This window comes from Adiantum capillus-veneris, chromosome 5 (genome assembly GCF_014529385.1).
Source record: "Adiantum capillus-veneris isolate H3 chromosome 5, ASM1452938v2, whole genome shotgun sequence".
NCBI lineage: Eukaryota > Viridiplantae > Streptophyta > Polypodiopsida > Polypodiales > Pteridaceae > Adiantum > Adiantum capillus-veneris.
Window position 1 is genome coordinate 159,327,918 of NC_140935.1, and position 17,296 is coordinate 159,345,213.

A 17,296-nucleotide genomic window follows, 5' to 3' on the forward strand; every position below is an offset into this window, starting at 1 on the left:
ATTGTAATCTTGAGATTGACGTGACAATGCCTCCATGATTTTTGTTGTCGACGTGTCGGTTGGTGTTGCAAATATTAGAAAAGTTGGATACTTTTTGGCTGCACGCATGAAGACCTTGGCTCCAAGATATATAGGCCTATTATGCCTTCCCTTCTTCTTTTGGACTTTTCATGGTTCAATTCTCCGAGCCCTCCAATCGATGTCAGGATTATGTAATTCAAGCCACGGTAGCCCAATAACAATTGGACTGCTTGGGCTTTGTATAATATTGAACGCTATTCTTGAAACATGCTCCGGCAATGTTACTTCTATGGGGCGAGTTTCATACTGACATCCCCTGAAGCGAGGGGACGACCATCAATGACTTCTACAATTGTTGGATTAGACTTCTCCACAAGTGGTATGCCTTGTTCTTTTGCAAATTCTTTGTCCATGAAGCACGCCGTTGCGCTTGAATCTAGTAATGCTTCACAATCCATGTGCCTACCCGGCATATGGATCTTGACTGGTAGCATAAAACTTGAAGTGGAATCAGCGGGAAGAAAGAGACATTTTTTTGCTTGTCTTTTGTCCAACCGGTCGGTCTCTATTGGGGTTGGACATCCATGTTTTTCGAACACGTTGAGACCATTGCACCATGAACCTCCATCCTTCTCTTCCTTGGACATTGTTGAATTATGTGTCCCTGCTCTCCACAATACATACATAAGCCATTACTGCGTCGCCTTTGCTTCTCCTGGGCTGAGAGAGGTTGAAACCGTGCTAAATCAATTTGCATGGACTCAATGCTTGATTCATGGCCCTGTTGAGGTGTGTAGCCATTATGTGTCACTTCTGTTTGGGGTCGCAATGGTGCCCCAAGACGCCTCTCTTGTCTCCTTTAAATAGTCGATTATCACATTCTATTGCTTGAGAGATGAACTCGCTTGGTGTGTGAACCTTTGGCATAGTCAATAAAAGATCTTTTACGTCATCCTTTAATCCCCACCGAAATTGGCTAATGAAATATTCCTCATGCCAAGTCAGATCACAAGTGAGCTGTCGAAATTGGATGCATAGACGGATGCAGGTCTTGATCCTTGGCGGAGATTTCTAAGTTTGGTTTCAACAACCCTTGCTCTATCAACATCCACAAAGGTTGCAGAGAACTCCCGCACAAAAGCTTCAAAGTCATGAAGAAGAGGAGATTCTTTTTCAAGTAAGGTAGCAAACCAGGAGAGAGCCGTACCCAAGAGGAGGGTCCCAATAAGGCCTACTTGAGAGGCATCATCTAGATAACGCTCTCGTTGCATTCGAATGAAGAGACGCACTTGTTGGAGAAAACCTCTAAACTTTGATCTAGTCCCATCAAATTTTTCAGCATGCTGACCTTCGACTCCTTCTTATGTTGTTGAGTATAGCTAGATCTTGCAGCTTGTGCTTGATGTGTGCTTGTCTCTTGAAGCTCTTGAATTTGACGTTGAAGATTTTGCAACGCCGGTCCCAAGATTAGGGGTTGCCCTGCTTGAAGTTGAGCGTTACTCTCGCGAAGTTCTTGTAACTGAGCTTGGACGCTTTGTAATGCGTTGATGACACCTTCCATCGTCGGCTCCATGATGGCTTGAGAAGATTAAGAGACGGTAGTCTTGCCAAACTGTTATGAGCGCGTATAGCTCACAATGTACAAGAACTTGGATTTGATGGTAAGCTTAATATTGATTACAAGACTTAATACTTTATTAAGGGAGCTAGGTACAAGACTTGGATTACATGACTTGAGTACAAGACAAGGCTTGATTGCAAGGACAAGACTTGAACATAAGAACTAGAAGAGGGATTTCCTCATAGGAGGCTCACAACTGGTGTTGGCAAGACTGAGGGGCTTGTGGCCCAAGACCCCTATTTATACTAGTGCTTGAGGAGGTTATTTGAGGAGGTTAGGACTTTCTAGGTTCTTCTTGAGGAGGTTAGAATCTTCTAGAACCTTCTTGATCCTTCTAGTTCTTCTAGAACCTTCTGGATCCTTCTTCAACTTTCTAGAACTTTACAGAAACTTCTGGATTCTTCCGGAATCTTCTCCAAGCTTCTAGAAACTTCTTGATCCTTCTAGTTCTTCTAGAACCTTCTAGATCCTTCTTCAACTTTCTAAAGCTTTCCATAAACTTCTAGATTCTTTCGGAATCTTCTCCATGCTTCTAGAAACTTCTAGAATCTCCTTGATACTTTTAGAACTTCTAGAACCTTCTAGATTCTTCTAGAGCCTTTTAGCGATGATGTAGGCGATGACATAGGCGATGATGCAGGCAGCGACTGACTCTCAAGCATCCATGACAGGTGGAAAGATGATGACAACTGCACAATGTTCTCCCAAATAGCCTTTCAAAACAAACTCGTGAATCTGGGGTCCCTGTCGGAGACAATTGTCTCGGGCATGCCATGTAATCTAAAGATCTGGGCCACAAACAGTCTCGCTAAGTGATCCGGCTTGACTGTTTTCTTCATTGGAATGAAATGAGCTTGCTTGTTGAATCTGTCAATAACAGTCCAAATACCATCGTGACCACTCTGTGTTCTCGGGAGATCAAAAATGAAATCCATTGCAATACTTTCCTAGGGGCGGGTGGGTATGGGTAAAGGCTGTTACAATCCCTGTGCTTTATGCCTGTCAAACTCGATCTTCTGGCAAACCAAGCAACTGCGTACAAAACTGTCCACGTCCTTCTTGAATCTCGGTAAAAAGAAGTATCTCTCCACACCTTTCAAGGTGGTAGCTATGCCGCGATGACCCGTAAAAGGTGGACAGTGGCATTCGGTCATAACTGTTGTGTAACACACAACATGGTTTTCCTCATCAAGTAGCTATCCCGAATGGAATATCCCGCTACTATCTCCCCATTCCGTATATCCGAGTGAAAATATCTGCAAAGTGAGCAAAGAAATGGAAAAGACGTTTTCCTCGCAAGTCGGAAGAGCAAAAGAAGGTCTTGAGGTCAGAGAACAAATGCTTCATCTGTGAGCAGCTTGGCCACATTGCTTACAATTGTCCTACAAAGAAAAGGCCAGCTGATTCTGAAGACAAGGAAGACAAGAAAGGAAAGAAGCCCATGGATGGTCTAGTGCCAGATATGGTGGGCGACAAGCCAAATTCAGATGCAAGTGAGCTTTGCAGAGCATGGGGAAAGGTCAGGGATCAAACAGTGCTTATCTTCTTTGATCAAGGTGCCAAAGCCAACTTCATTTCCCCAGAATTGGCTTCAAAGTGGGAATCAGACCTGAAGAGATGGGGTATACAGCAGAGGCAGGTTTGGCATGTCCTGGCCATACAGAGGTTGTGACACCCATCATTGGAAAGTTGCCTCTACATATCCAGTCCTATGTAGATGTTGAAGAATTTTACATCATGCCACTGGACGGATGTGATGTGTTGCTAGGTATTCCTTGGTTGTTTCGTGTACAGGGAATCATGGATGCCTACAACAAAAAGATCACTATACAGAGCAGGGGAAAGACTCACATTTTGGATGTAAAGCTTAAAGGGGAGTCTATTCCCACTGTATCAGCTTCTGCTATTACTTCTGTAATGAAAAAGCATCTTTCTGCGTACTTGGTTTGTGCACGTGAAGTGTTAGATTGTGATGAATCAAATTTATCTGTGCTAGATAAAGAAAGGTCAATGTTTTTACAACAGTATAGTGTTTGTTTTTCCGATTCATTACCGTCTCAATTACCGCCAGAGAGACCCGAGGACCATGCGATAGATTTGGTGCCAAGCAGTAGCCCACCAAATAAGCCTCCGTACAGGGTTAGTGCGGCTCAACAGAAAGAGATAATGGGCCAAGTACAGGAGCTGTTAGAAAAGGGGTTGATTCAGCCCAGTTCATCCCTATTCTGTTCTCCAGTGTTGTTGGTGCAGAGAAAGGATGGCTCATGGCGTATGTGCATCGACTACCGTGCACTGAACAAGAATACCATCAAGAATAGGTTCCCTATACCTAGAATTGATGATATTCTGGACAAATTAGAAGGAGCAGCTATGTTTAGCAGGATAGATCTAAAGAGTGGGTACCATCAGATCCGCATTAGATCAGAGGATGTGCACAAGACTGCTTTTAGAACAACGTTTGGCCTTTACGAATTTTTAGTGATGCCCTTTGGTCTCACAAATGCTCCTGTTACGTTCAATAGGATGATGGACAGAATTTTCCGTCCACACCAGCAGTTTGTTGGTACATTCTTTGATGACATGATAGTCTACTCAAAGAATGAAGAGGAGCATATGCATCACTTGGCCATTGTGTTCAAAGAGCTACGTAGTCATAGGTTGCTCATCAATGCAAAGAAAAGTGAGTTTTTTCTGGAAGAGATTCACTTTCTGGGACACATTGTCTCAAAGGATGGTGTCAGAATGGATCCTGCAAAAGTTGAAGCGATCAAGTCATGGCCAGATTTGAAGACGGTGCACGATGTCCGAAGTTTCTTGGGACTATGCTCCTATTACAGAAGGTTTATTCGAAATTTCGCTGAGATTGCTTCACCTTTACATGCTCTTCAAAAGAAGGCAGTCACCTTTAGATGGACACAGAAAGAGAGTTCAACTTTTAATCTCTTAAAGGAAAAGATGACTTCAGATCCAGTCATGTGTTGCCAGATCTTAGGAAGTCATTTGTGGTCCAGTGTGACGCCTGTGGTAGTAGCATTGGTGCAGTGCTAATGCAAGATGGCAGGGTAGTAGCCTATGAGAGCAGAATTTTGCAAGGGCCAGAGATGACCATGCAGGTCTATACGAAAGAGTTACTGGCTATGATTCATGCGCTCTTAAGTTGGAAACACTACCTGCTAGGTGCAGATTTCGTTGTCCAAACGGACCATCAGACCTTGCGATACTTCTTGACACAGACAAAGTTATCTGAGAAGCATATGCGATGGGCAAATATCTTGTCCATGTTCCATTTTCAGATTGTGCATGTGGAAGGCAAGAAGAACGTTCTGGCTGATGCCTTGTCAAGGAAGCCACAAATTTCAGCTGTGTCAATTCCTTATCATCATGAACTTGATGATATGAGAGAACAATATGCAAATGATGAAGATTTTGCAAGGGTCTTCGAGCACCTAATGGATGGACAACGTCATGAACACTATCTTCTCAAAGATGGGTTCATGATGATGCATGGCAGATTGTGTGTCACAAAGCCATTGCGACGCAAAGTTATGGAAGAGAGTCATGTCCCACCGTATGCAGGGCATCGTGGTATCGATGCTACAGTTAAAGCGGTTGAGACATTCTTCTATTGGCCTACATTGAGAAGAGATGTGGATGCCTTTGTGCGAGAATGCCTAATTTGCCAGAAGGTCAAGTTTGACAGGCAAAAGGCACCAGGGTTATTGCAACCACTACCTATTCCAGATAAACCATGGGAAAGTATTGCAGGCAAATTCCACAAGGGCAATTTTTTTTCCCATTGGGTCTTGTGATCACATATGTAAGACTTCAATAAATCCAGTACAATTGAATTTGCAATCTCAGATTGTCCATCTGCCTGCGGGTGGAAAGATGATGAGAATTGCAACCGTGTGCCAATGTTCTCCCATATAGCCCTCCAAATATAGCCCTCCAAAACAAACTCGTGAATTGGGGATCTCTGTCAGAGACTATTGTCTCAGGCATGCCATGTATTCTGAAAATTTGTGCAATGAACAATCGCGCTAAATGATCCGGCTTGATTGTTTTCTTCACTGGAATGAAGTGAGGTTGCTTGCTAAATGTGTCGGTGAGAGTCCAAATGCCATCATGCCCACTCTGTGTCTTCAAGAGATCAAAAATGAAATCTATAGTAATACTTTCCTTGGGGCGGGTGGCAATGGGTAAAGACTGTAACAATCCCTGTGCTTTATGCTTGTCAAACTTGACCTTCTGGCATCTTAAACAACTGCGTACAAAGTCGTCCACATCCTTCTTGAGTCTCAACCAAAAGGAGTAACGCTCCACACCTTTCAAAGTGGTGTGTCAATGCCGCGGTGACCCGTAAAAGGTGGACAATGGCACTTTGTCAAAACCTTTTCCCTCAAAGACTGTGTAACGCACAACATCTTTTTCTTCATCAAGTAGCCATCCCGTATGGAATATCCCGCTACTACCTCCCCATTCTATATTTGAGTGAATACATCTGAAGAATCCGGATTTGTGGTGTACTGATCAACCATGTCCTCAAAGCTTCTATGATGAATCGCAGAAATAGCCAAGACTAGCGGCTTCCGAGACAAAGCATCTGCCACCAAGTTCTTCTGTCCCTGAACATGGACAATTTGGAAGTGAAATTGTGACAAGATGTTAGCCCATTGCATCTTCTTTTCCGAAAGTTGCTTCTGTGCCAAGAAGTAGCGTAAACTCTGATAATCAGTGAAGACCGTGAAATCGGCTCTGAGTAGGTAATGTCGTCACTGAGGAAGAGCATGGATCGTTGCCAAAAGCTCTATCTCATAAATCTGTGCTGTCAATTTTGGCCTTGAAAACAATCGGCTTTCATAGGCAATCACATGGCCTTCTTGCATCAAGACTGCTCCCAGATACGATCACAAGTATCACAATATACTTCAAATGACTTTTGCAAATCCGGCAAAGTCAAAACTGGTCCAGTAGTCAATTTCTCTTTCAGTGTTTGAAAGAGAAATTGACTGCCTTTCAGTGTCTGAAAGGCAGTCACGTGTGTGGGTCCCCCCACGAGAAAGGGACTCCTTTCTGTGTCAGTATGTGCAAAGGGGAAGCTACCTCTGCAAACTTTCGAATGAACCGCCGGTAGTAAGAACACAAAGCCAAGAAGCTTCTAACTTCATGAACATTCTTCAAATCGGGCCAATCACGTATAGTCTCAATCTTGGCCGGGTCCATCTGTACTCTTGTTTCTAAGACGATGTGTTCCAAGAAGTGTATCTTCGGCAAGAAAAATTCACTCTTTTTGGTATTGATAACTAACTTGTGATCTGGCAATGCCTGAAAGCGAGCAGATGGTGTCTATGTTCTACTTCATCCTTGGAGAAGATTATAATGTCATCAAAGAAAGTGCCGACAAATGATCGATACTCTCTGAAAATCCTATTCGTCATTTGGTTGAAAGTTGCTGGAGCATTGATAAGGCCAAAAGGCATCACAAAAAATTCATACAACCCGAAGCTCGTCCGAAAGGCTCTCTTGAGACATCTCCCGGCGCGATTCAGATCTGATGATGTCCGCTTTTCAAATCAATCCTACTGAAACAAGAGGATCCCTGAAGTTTGTCATGAATATAATTGATCCTTGGAATCGGAAATCTGTTCTTGATGGTGATTTTATTGAGAGCTCTGTAATCAATTCACATTCTCCAAGGTCCGTCTTTCTATAAAACCAACAACACCGGCGAGCGGTGAAGTACTCGGTTGGATAAGACCCTTTTTTGGAAGGTCTTTCACTTGGTTCATAATCTCTTCATTCTGGGCTCGGCTAACATGGTAAGGTGGTCAGTTCGGTGGTGTGCTTCCGGGAATCAGATCAATCGTGTGATCCTTAGGTCGAGATGGGGGCAATTCGCTTGGCATGCCTTTAGAGAAGCCATCGGCATGAATGTGAAGAAAATCTTGGCGTTCTCTATCAAGTTCAGACATGTTCGTTCTGTGTTCATCATTTAACTCTTTCAAGTAGATGGAGTAAACAAAGAGACTGGATTTCATTAATTTGGAAATGGCTGAAGCCGATACAATAGGGACAGACTCACCCTTCAGTTTTACATCAAGTACAAATTTTTTGGCCCTTGTCGTTTGTCAAAGTTGCTTTCTTTGCTCGATAATCGACCACGGCGTTGTTCTTATGGTACCAAGGGACTCCTAGGAGGACGTTGCAACCTTCCAAGGGCATTATGTAAAAGTCCTCGTGTCCCAAATACCCCTAACAATGCAACCGAAGTTTGCCAATGACAGGTGTAATGGCTATGTCCCCCATCTGGGTGCCGCTAGAACTCCCTCTGTTGGTGGTCCCATCCTGTCGGGTGTAATCTCGAGCTGCGCTGCCTATTCGGGTGTAATGAAGTTGGCCTTGGCTCCTCCATTGAAGAAAATCAGGGCTTCTTGGTCTTTCACTTTGCCCCAAGCTCGGTAAAGTTCTGTACTTTCGTCAATTAGGCTTGGATCAGTACCCATGCAATCTGGTACCAATCTCGCTTTCATCTTACCTTTTCTGCCACGTTCCTCTGTTGCTCTCGAACTCTCTGGCCTGTCTTCAGTTTGTTCTTGCTATGGCGGAGATGTGCCCGATGTTCCTCGTAACCAAAACACTTCCCTTCCTTGACGTAATTGGCCCTCTCTTGAAGAGTAAGCCGGGGTCGTGTATCCTTATCTTTCTTTTCTTGGGAAGTCTTTCTCTTTCTACTCTCATTGTTAGAGGTCTGTCAGGTTCTCTAAGTCAAGATCTCATCAGTGGGGTAAGTCAAATTTCTTGAATGTATCGAGAAATCCCGTTTTGTATGACCCATTAATTCTTGTATAGAATTTGACTTTTGTTCAAGGCAGTGGTCTCGGATCTCTGTAGGGAGTCCGCAACAAAACCACTCAATTTGTTCCTTAAAAGAGACCTTAAATGAAGAGGTTGGTAGAAAAGAGTTCCAAAATCTCTTGCAATAAGCGTCCAAAGAATGTCCCTTGGTCATCCGAAGATGGTTCCAAGCGGTTCGTATATCTCGTTCATACTCCCGAGTCAGCAAGAAGAAATAAAGAGCCTTTTGAATTTCAACCACTTGTCTGGAGCTTCCTTTCTCAGAAGAAGAGTGGACCACCATGTTCGAGCATTTCCTTTGAAGAAAGATGCAGCCCTCCTAATCTTGGAGTGCTTTGAGTAGTGCCCTCCAGAGAAGGCTATGTCAAACTGCTAGATTAAGGCCAAAGCCCGTGGAGCATCTCGGAACCAAAGGATTCAAATTTTATCGATTGTCCACCTTCTTTGAATTCCTTTGCTTTCTTGCTTTTGTCTTCGAGGAAGTCATATTGGTTGGCTCTGTAAAAATGCTTCTTCTTTGCATAAAACATATGGTCATTGGAGTCCGGACTGTCAAAGGATGACTCCTTTGTAGAACTTTCAGAAACTAGGCAAAATCTGGGTTTCTTTGCCTTTTTCTTGCCCTTTCCAAAGCTTTGCTTTGTGCCTTCTGTCCTCCTCGCTCCAATCAAAAGAGCTAGAAGAATTGTCAGCAGAAGAAGAAGAAGAACTTGGTAGTCCTTCAAATCGTACACGTTGCTTCTGCTTTCTTGCAGATGCAAAAGAAGATTTGACGGCCCAAATAACCAAGGTAGTCAGTCCCCTTCTTGCGCTTTTTCACTTGCTTTTAGGATTTATTGTTCGCGTCCAAAAGCCGATTGATCTGAGTCTGAACACCTCCTGTAGTTCTTGTTCTGTAAACATCCTCGGAGAAGGAGGTTTCTTGATTGCTGGTTTGATGGGTGGTTCTGTGGCTTTCTGCCACTGAGTGTGCACTTGTGCGATGGATTGTTGAGACAAGAATTTTACAAAGCGAGCATCTTTCGCAAATTTAGTCATCTGCTTCGTGCACTCGTCAACCTGTTGTCGACATTCCATCTCTTGAAGTTCGTACTGAGTAGGCCGAGGTGGCCCGTACTCTTCCCATGCTAAATCATCAAAATCTTCTTCGTGATCTCCTCCCGCATTAGCAGATGCGGAAGAAGTCGACTGCTTCTTGTTGGAATCCATAAGTGTCGCGAAAAAAGGATCAGATTTCCCGGTAGAAGAGAAATCCGCTGCGCTCTGATACCACTGTAATAAACTTGGACACCCCAAGTCAAAATTCTACCGCGACACAACAGAGGTTCACTTCAAAATAGTTCACAAAAGACGACACGGCCTGGCGTAGTTCCGTGCCAAGAGGTATTGGCACCAAAGACTGGCGTATTTCTTTTTATATTAATCTGTGTGCAAAGTACAAGAGTCCGCGGGAACTCACGACCTATTTATTCTTACAAGGGATGCCCCAAAAGCAGAGCCCCAAAATCTCAAACTCAAAAGCCTTTAACTCAAAAGCATTATGCCCAAAAGCTGACCAACGTAATTTCCGAAAATACGTATGCATTGTCACATCAGCAAGTCAGCGCGTTTACGGAAGTCTGCCACGTGAGCAGTCAGCACAATTTGCGGGGGTCCATATAGTTTGCCACGTCAGCTTGTCGGCGCATTTCATGGGGGTTTGTACAATTTGTGCGTGTGTCCGGGGGACCTGCCACGTCAGTTTGTGACATAGAACCCTGTCCTTTGTCAAGTACATCATCGATCATGGGTATGCAAACTTGTTCTTGGTGATGATTTGTTGAAGAGCTCTATAGTCTATGCACATCCTCCAACTTTCTTTTGCACAAGTAGCATTAGTGATAAAAAGGCGAGGAACCCGGTTGGATCAAGCCCTTGTTCAATAAGTCGTTGACTTGGCTCATACTTCTTCCCATGCTCTACTTACTCTGTACGGGGATCAGTTTGGAGGTGAACTTGTTGGAATCAAATCAATGATGTGATCTTTAGGTCTCTCAAGAGGTAGCTCGCCTCGACCTTTTGAGAAGCTTCCCATGAGGCTTGAGAAAATTAAGACACTCTGGCTCTATCTCATACAAATTAGATGAACCCTTAGATTCATTCTTCTCTTGGATGTAGATCGAGTAAGCGAAGGACTTGATTTCACTAAATTAGAAATGGCCGAAGCTTTAAGAAGAGGTACAAACTTTCCTTTGAGTTTTGCATCAAGATAGATCCTTGCCCTTACTATTCTTCAACCGGAGCTGCCTAGCCCGAGAATCCACACTCAGTTCTTGTTGTGCCAAGGCATCCTCAAGGGGACATCACACCTCAAGACTAGATCCTTGTCTTGGTATTCTTCAACTGGATCTTCCTAGCTCGAGAATTCCTCACACTGTTCTTGCGGTGCCAAGGCATCCTCAAGAGAACATCACACACGTCAAGTGGCATGATATGGCAGTCCTCTTGTCCAACATAGTCTTGACAGTGCTAGCGAAGCTTGCCTATGTCACTGGAACCTCATGCCGTGGTGCTCCTAGATTCTAGAACTGTGTCCATTGGTCGCCTCATATCTTCAAGCTTCACTCCTAATCGAGCCGCCATCTCTAGTGAAATAAAATTGCTCTTGGCTCTTTTGTTGAAGAAAAATTAGAGCCTCCTAATCTCGTACTTTGCCCCACGCTCTGTAGAGCTTGGTACTCTCATCCTTTTCATTCTATGGGCATCCCCATAAAATTTGAAACCAATTATGTGTGTCTCTTTCCCTTCTTAGCTTGTTACTCCTAAACTTCCTTCGAAGTTCGAAGTCTCTCGCTTCCGAATCCCGATTGGCCGACAAGCTGCGGCGCCTCCAATTGCAACGTCACCATGTCTGTCAGGACTGCCACATCAGCTGCCCGTGATTCGCGCTGAAAATCGTGCCGGGATTCTTGTCGCTTTCATGCTTGGCATAGCTATGCTCTTCCAGCTCCAGCTTAGTGCTTGCTCCTCTCTTCTCGTCTGGCCAGGCCATGCCAGGTTATCACTTTGTGACACATACTGCCTGTGAAAACAGAGGGAATATTGTTGTATGGCATATAGAATAAACATGGAATGGTCCAATTTCTTTGGAAGATGCAACTGATGATCCAGCACCTACTTCTGGAGTAGGTGCATTGTAACATTATTTTGCCGTTCATACTGGTAGAGCAAGTACTTATATCAGAACTGGTAAAGCAAGTACTTATTAAAATTTACTCTGTTACCGAGTTTTGCTGTTTTTACTGGTAAAACAAGTACTTAGCAGAACTTAATCTGTTGCCATCTTATCTTGGCAGGACCAAAGAAAGTTCGTTTCAAAACAACTCTGGATGCAAGTGCTATTCAAGTTGCGGATGCGATGCGTAAAATTGCTTCCCACATAGGCAAGGCTTCCAAGTTCAGTAAAGCTTCTAAGCTGGCAATGCAGTTGCTACATTCAGGAGGCTTGAATAAAGATACAGTTGACTTGTTTTTTGATATTCTTAAAGCTTCAATGGTATCTCCTTCTGTAGCTAACTTGCCTACTGTCAGACAAGACTACCATGAACTCTTCTCTGCAGTTGCTGAGAAAATTGAGGTGATTAGCATCAGCCATTTATCAATTTATAAAGGGCGAATGCATTACTGTTTTGAGCTCAATCTGATTTTTTTTACAGATCTTTAGCTCTGGTCAGCAAGCACAATTGGAGGTTTGGATAATATGGGCACAAGTTGTGAATGACTTCTTTACCGATGATACTTTCGTGGTAGGTAAGATTACTAATTTTCGCTCTACCTGGTATGTGTGCGTGTGTGTACTTGGCGGTGCCAAAATAAGCGTGCTTCTGTGTGCATGCGTGAGAGAAAAGTAGATGTTTTGATTTTGTGGGAGCTATTCCAAGAGAGAGAGTCGCCTAACGACGGCCAGCAGGGCTGCGTTTCTGTTCCTGTTGGTGCTGTGCCTCCCCAAGTTCCTTGTCCTTGTGACCTGCTGCTGCCGGTCCTGTTGCCTTGACTGATGCTGCCAGTATGATGTGCCCCTCCAGCGAACAGTGTTTGTTGCTGCCAGCAAACCCCCCCCCCCCCCCCCCCCCCCCCCCCCCCCCCCCCCCCCCCCCCCGCCCCGGCCCCGTTCCCGTTCCCCCCTTCTTCCCTCTTTTTGGTCGCTGCTGCAGTTTTCTTTTTGTTCTGCTTTACTGTTGTTTTCTCTGGATGTTTATAGTGTGCGCGCACGATGGAGTGAGTGTGAGTTTATAGCTGGATAGGGGTGTGCATGGTTGTGTTTTGGTGCATGCATATGTGCATGTTGTGAGTGTTTGTGTTTCTGGGCGATTGTTTTTGGTTTCTCTTTATCTTCATTTGTCCTTATTGGGATTCTCTCCCAGGATAGGAGCCGTCACCTGCCGTCCCCCTTGGATACTGCTACTCAGTGTCGTGCATGTTGCATAGCGGTCTTGGGTCTACCATTTGAGGATGTGGTAGTGGAATTTGTCTGTTGCATTTTCTTATCACTTCTGTTGGTTTGCATGTATCCTTGTCTTTGACTCCCCTGGCCCAGACTCTGGGTGGCTGCTGCTTGTGGCATATGCAGCTATTACCACTTCACCAATTGCTGGCTCCCTTATTGATCTCTTATTTGGAGATATTTGTTCAAAATTCGAGGTGCTGATCTTTCTGAGTATGCAGGAGTCTTCTTTTCTGCTTTCTAGGAGGCCAGGGCACTTTGTTCTCTTTAGAAGAGGTTTTTCCCCCCAGCAGATTTTCCAGTTTTTCAGTTGTTGCATCACTTCAATTATCGGTTTTATGCCACCCTTGATCTCTTAACAGAATTACCTAGCGTTTGATAGAGCGTCAAGACTTCAGTCTTGAACTTTGTTGAAGCAGCTTAAGATTTAAATAACCACCTGCATCAATGTAGTAAATCCCATATCAGTGTAGTAAATCCCATATTGTTGTGAGGAAGCCAATGCCGATGGAAATCTTACAGACATTTTTTGTTCGAATGGTAGGACTTTCCATATTCACTTAGGTGTCATCATTTTCCCTCCAAGTATGACAACAAGCTATCACTTCCACAGATCAAAGAGGCCATACAGAAGGGTGTAGGAACTGGAAGCTTTTACTTAAAAAATACTGAAATAAATAAATTCTTTTGTGTATGCTTTTTATGTTGATGAAAACTCTGAGGACGTGTGTGATATGAATGAACATTTGTTATTTGCTTTCTCTGCCACTTTACTTTGTCATTAGCCAAACATTTTCCACTAAATCCTTGTGATCAACTAAGCTTGTTTTATCTACTCTTATCAGTTTTCTAAAGCCGCTAGTCGTGTGAGGCAATATGTTTCCTCACTTCCAGAGGCTATGGCTACTGAAGATGCAGCCGAAACAACTAAAAACAAAGAGACAGATGTGGAAACACATGAGGGGCTAGCAGGTGGTGAAAGGTTCCAAAGCACTCCCGAAATAGACGAAGCAGACAGTGATCCTTTTGGCTTGAATGCTCTCTTGGAAAAGCCTTCCAAAAGAGAAGAAAGGATCAGCAAGAGAAGGGAGGAAGAGGCTGCAACAAGGAAGGTACAGGAAGAAGAGGCCAAACTGCTAAGGGAGCGTAGGGAAGCGTTGATGTCGTGCTTGGAGATTGCAGCAGGACGTTACAGGGTCAAATGGTAAGAAATACACACATTTCTGAATTTCGCTTTTTTCTTCTAAAGTGCAAAATGCACTCATTGTCTGTACTTGAACAGGGCGCAAACCATTATTGACATATTGGTTAAGCATGCGATTGATAATATTTCCAAGTTCACATCGCCGCAGAGAACTGCTATTGAGAATTTGTGGAGTTCAGTGAAAGAACAACAAATCAGGAGGAAACAGGGTAAAAGTGCCACGGGGAAGCTCGATGTTACTGGGTTCGAACGCCTTCAAAGTCAGTACTCACAAGCCAAGATAAGCATACGTCATTCAGTAGGGGCAGATGGAGACAGAGGAGCAGAGCAATGGCTGGGTTGAAATCAAATAGAAGATTGCTGGAGCAAGTTTAGCAGGTCTTTCGCATATACAATTGTGCTCATAAATTAGGTCAAGGTCTAATGTCAAAGGACTTACCAGGCTAAGGGCTTGTCCATTGACAGCTCAGTGACTGAGGTCAAGCCCTAAGTACTCCGATTGGACTAGGCAGAGCGGATTTCGAAGTTTCCGGGGAAATCTGTGGTGGGGGTTGCGTCTTATCCCAATCCTTACAAGAAATATCACACATTACATCATTTTGTGGGGTGAGATCTGCTTTTGGATACGCATTGACCACTGAGTGTGCTGAAAGTGACCCCGTCATCTGATGTCCTTCTTTTACCGTTTGCGAATCGTTCATTGCATAATCACATGGACTTGGGTCCGGTTGAAGGATAAGTGTTTTACAGAAAGTAGCATGAACGTAAATTAACGCTAAGATCCTATGTCTGGTTTTGGAGTACATCGAGAGATCTTTAAATGTATAATCTCTATGTGAGGTAATGCAGTTTTTTGTTTAGCTCAAAGAGCTGAAAGCACTTGGGTAACCTCACGGCCTGTAAGTTGTTGCTTCCTACATATACCCACATAGTGCCTTCTTGATAGATTTCTAGCATTCCCTCTGTTCGTAAGTTTTTATTTCCTACATATTCGTCTCAATTACTTGGGAGTGAGCTTCATTCACATGGGTAACTACATATTTGTCGAGGATCTGGTTCAGATGTAGCAAATGGTTGGATCCTTGAGAGTAGAGGATCAACCATTTGCTGCACTTCAAATTTTTGTATGTCTGATTTCCCTGAAATGAGCCAAACTAGAACTTTGGACACAAAATTATTGTGTTAAGAAAAGAGGGCCATTAGTGTGTCATGAATAGCTTTTTCATTTGTATGAAAAATCTACCTTTGATTGAATATTCGTCTACTTATGTCACTCAATTTTCCGTGGTGTAGTAACAAAGAGCTTCTCATTGCTGTATTGTTTCTTTTAACTTTTCTCATGTATGATATAGAAATTAGTCTCCCCTCCCGCAGCACAATTAAGTACCAGTTTTCGATGTGCAGTGAGTTTTGTCACATCCCATGGTGTGCATTATGTGGTGACAATCGTGGCAAACGGAAGGATGCCATGGATGGAGACCTTGACCGAACGAAGGGCATGCGATATGATATATTCTTGAGACCTCTTTAGTAATCACATGGGGATTATATAAGTGTTCATGCTAGCTCGGTTTCAGTCAAGTTTAAATTTGTGTCCTCAATACTCCCAGGTTGTACCTATAGTATTGACTTATGTTGGATTGTACCTATAGTATTGACTTCTGTTGGATTGTACCTAAATATTGACTTTTGGTGGAAACCATGAGTTTATATGAGTGCTAATGAAAACCCCAAGTATTAATTTTCATCACAATTGAAGAAGGTTTTGTTCCTTCTCTGTGACCCGACGCATCACCATCTCCGCAGCAAACTCAAGCTTTTAGGCAAAAGTTACTCTCCTTATAACTATAAGATTTTCCCAGGCTCTCTCGTGTGTACATGTACAATTGTGTGCATTTCTCGGTGAATTGATAAGAGTGTCTCCATGCTAGTGATTAATTAAGAGGTATGTTTGCCGTTGATATACACTTTATGAGTTTGTAGCTTAGATTGAGCTATTGGTGACATTGCAGACTTTCATACGATTACTGGGTATGGCTTAACGATGTCAAGTACAAATAAACAATATCTTATCCATACCATATGTGTGGCTATATGCTATGCTATAATGGCCACAAATTGGGGTTTTTATCAAAGAGAGCTAAGCTAGAGAGTCCACATTCATACTATTGGTATGCAGATGATAAACATCAGTTTAGGCTCCATTGATCACAAAGCCGATGGACATTTAGGGTTGTGTAGAAGCCGATCTAGCAAAAGAGAGTAGAGTTGTAAGAGCTCCAAAACTTAAAGAGTATTAAATATTAGATTTTGTTGAGTCGCATTGAATTATTATTTCCATCAATGAGAGTTTGTGTAATGAATATTTGCGAAGTTAGATGCATTGCTAGTATGTAGATGTGTAGCCAATGTCTCAAAGTGGGGAGCTATAGGCTAAGGCATGGAGGCAACCATGCAATAAGTATGAAAATACACAGACGTAGTGAACTCTGTCTACTGCTACCAAAATGCACTTGCTATGGAAGAGGTCTACTCTATCTACACATTCAAACTTAGGCTCCAATCATCTCATCATTAGAAAGGGAATAGGGTCTAAGGGCCTCTTTATTTGCCATGGGATTGTATAACGGGCAAATGGGTGAATGCTATGTGAAATGAAATGGTGGATATGGCAGGGACTAAAAGTGAATGGTTAAATTTGTAAGCTTAGATGTGGTTAAAAATATATCGTTTTTATATAAAGAAAAAATCTCCATAAAAAAAATTGAACAAATTTCTTTTAGGGTATTAGTTGAACCCCCCCCCCCCCCCCCCCCCCCCCTCCCCCGCCCCTCTACCTTTTCTCTCTTGAGAGGGGATCACTCAAAAATCTGTTGGTCATTCCCTCTAAATCTCTCTATTGGACTATCTTTATCCTCTCTCCACTCCACCTTGCAAGTTGCATTTCTTTCTTCAATGTCACTTTTGTTTCCCAAAAGACTCTTGCAACAGAGGTTTGAACCTCTTTTCCCTCCTCAAGCTTGCTGTATTCTCCTCAATGGTAGCCACTACCTATTGAAGCTCTCCATTGCTTTGTAAACCTCACTTGATACCTCTCTTCAAAGCTGTAGCA

At 43.3% G+C, this 17,296-nt stretch overlaps 1 protein-coding gene across 2 annotated transcripts in view; it reads left to right on the top strand.

Moving 5' to 3' along the window:
• The window catches only part of LOC147458414 (nucleolar/coiled-body phosphoprotein), a 30,362-nt gene extending 14,905 nt beyond the window's left edge, over positions 1 to 15,457 (top strand). Inside the window, exons 2-6 of one of the 2 annotated variants that reach the window (XM_086513052.1) lie at positions 11,833 to 11,919; positions 12,049 to 12,113; positions 12,193 to 12,282; positions 13,826 to 14,184; positions 14,263 to 15,457. In XM_086513052.1, coding sequence (XP_086369178.1) covers positions 11,833 to 11,919; positions 12,049 to 12,113; positions 12,193 to 12,282; positions 13,826 to 14,184; positions 14,263 to 14,527 — 866 coding nt within the window. In that variant the 3' untranslated portion in view covers positions 14,528 to 15,457. Of the gene's footprint in view, positions 1 to 11,832; positions 12,114 to 12,192; positions 12,283 to 13,825; positions 14,185 to 14,262 lie in introns of both variants that reach the window. The other variant, XM_086513051.1, reaches the window with a different exon arrangement.
• The last annotated feature ends 1,839 nt before the right edge of the window (positions 15,458 to 17,296 follow it).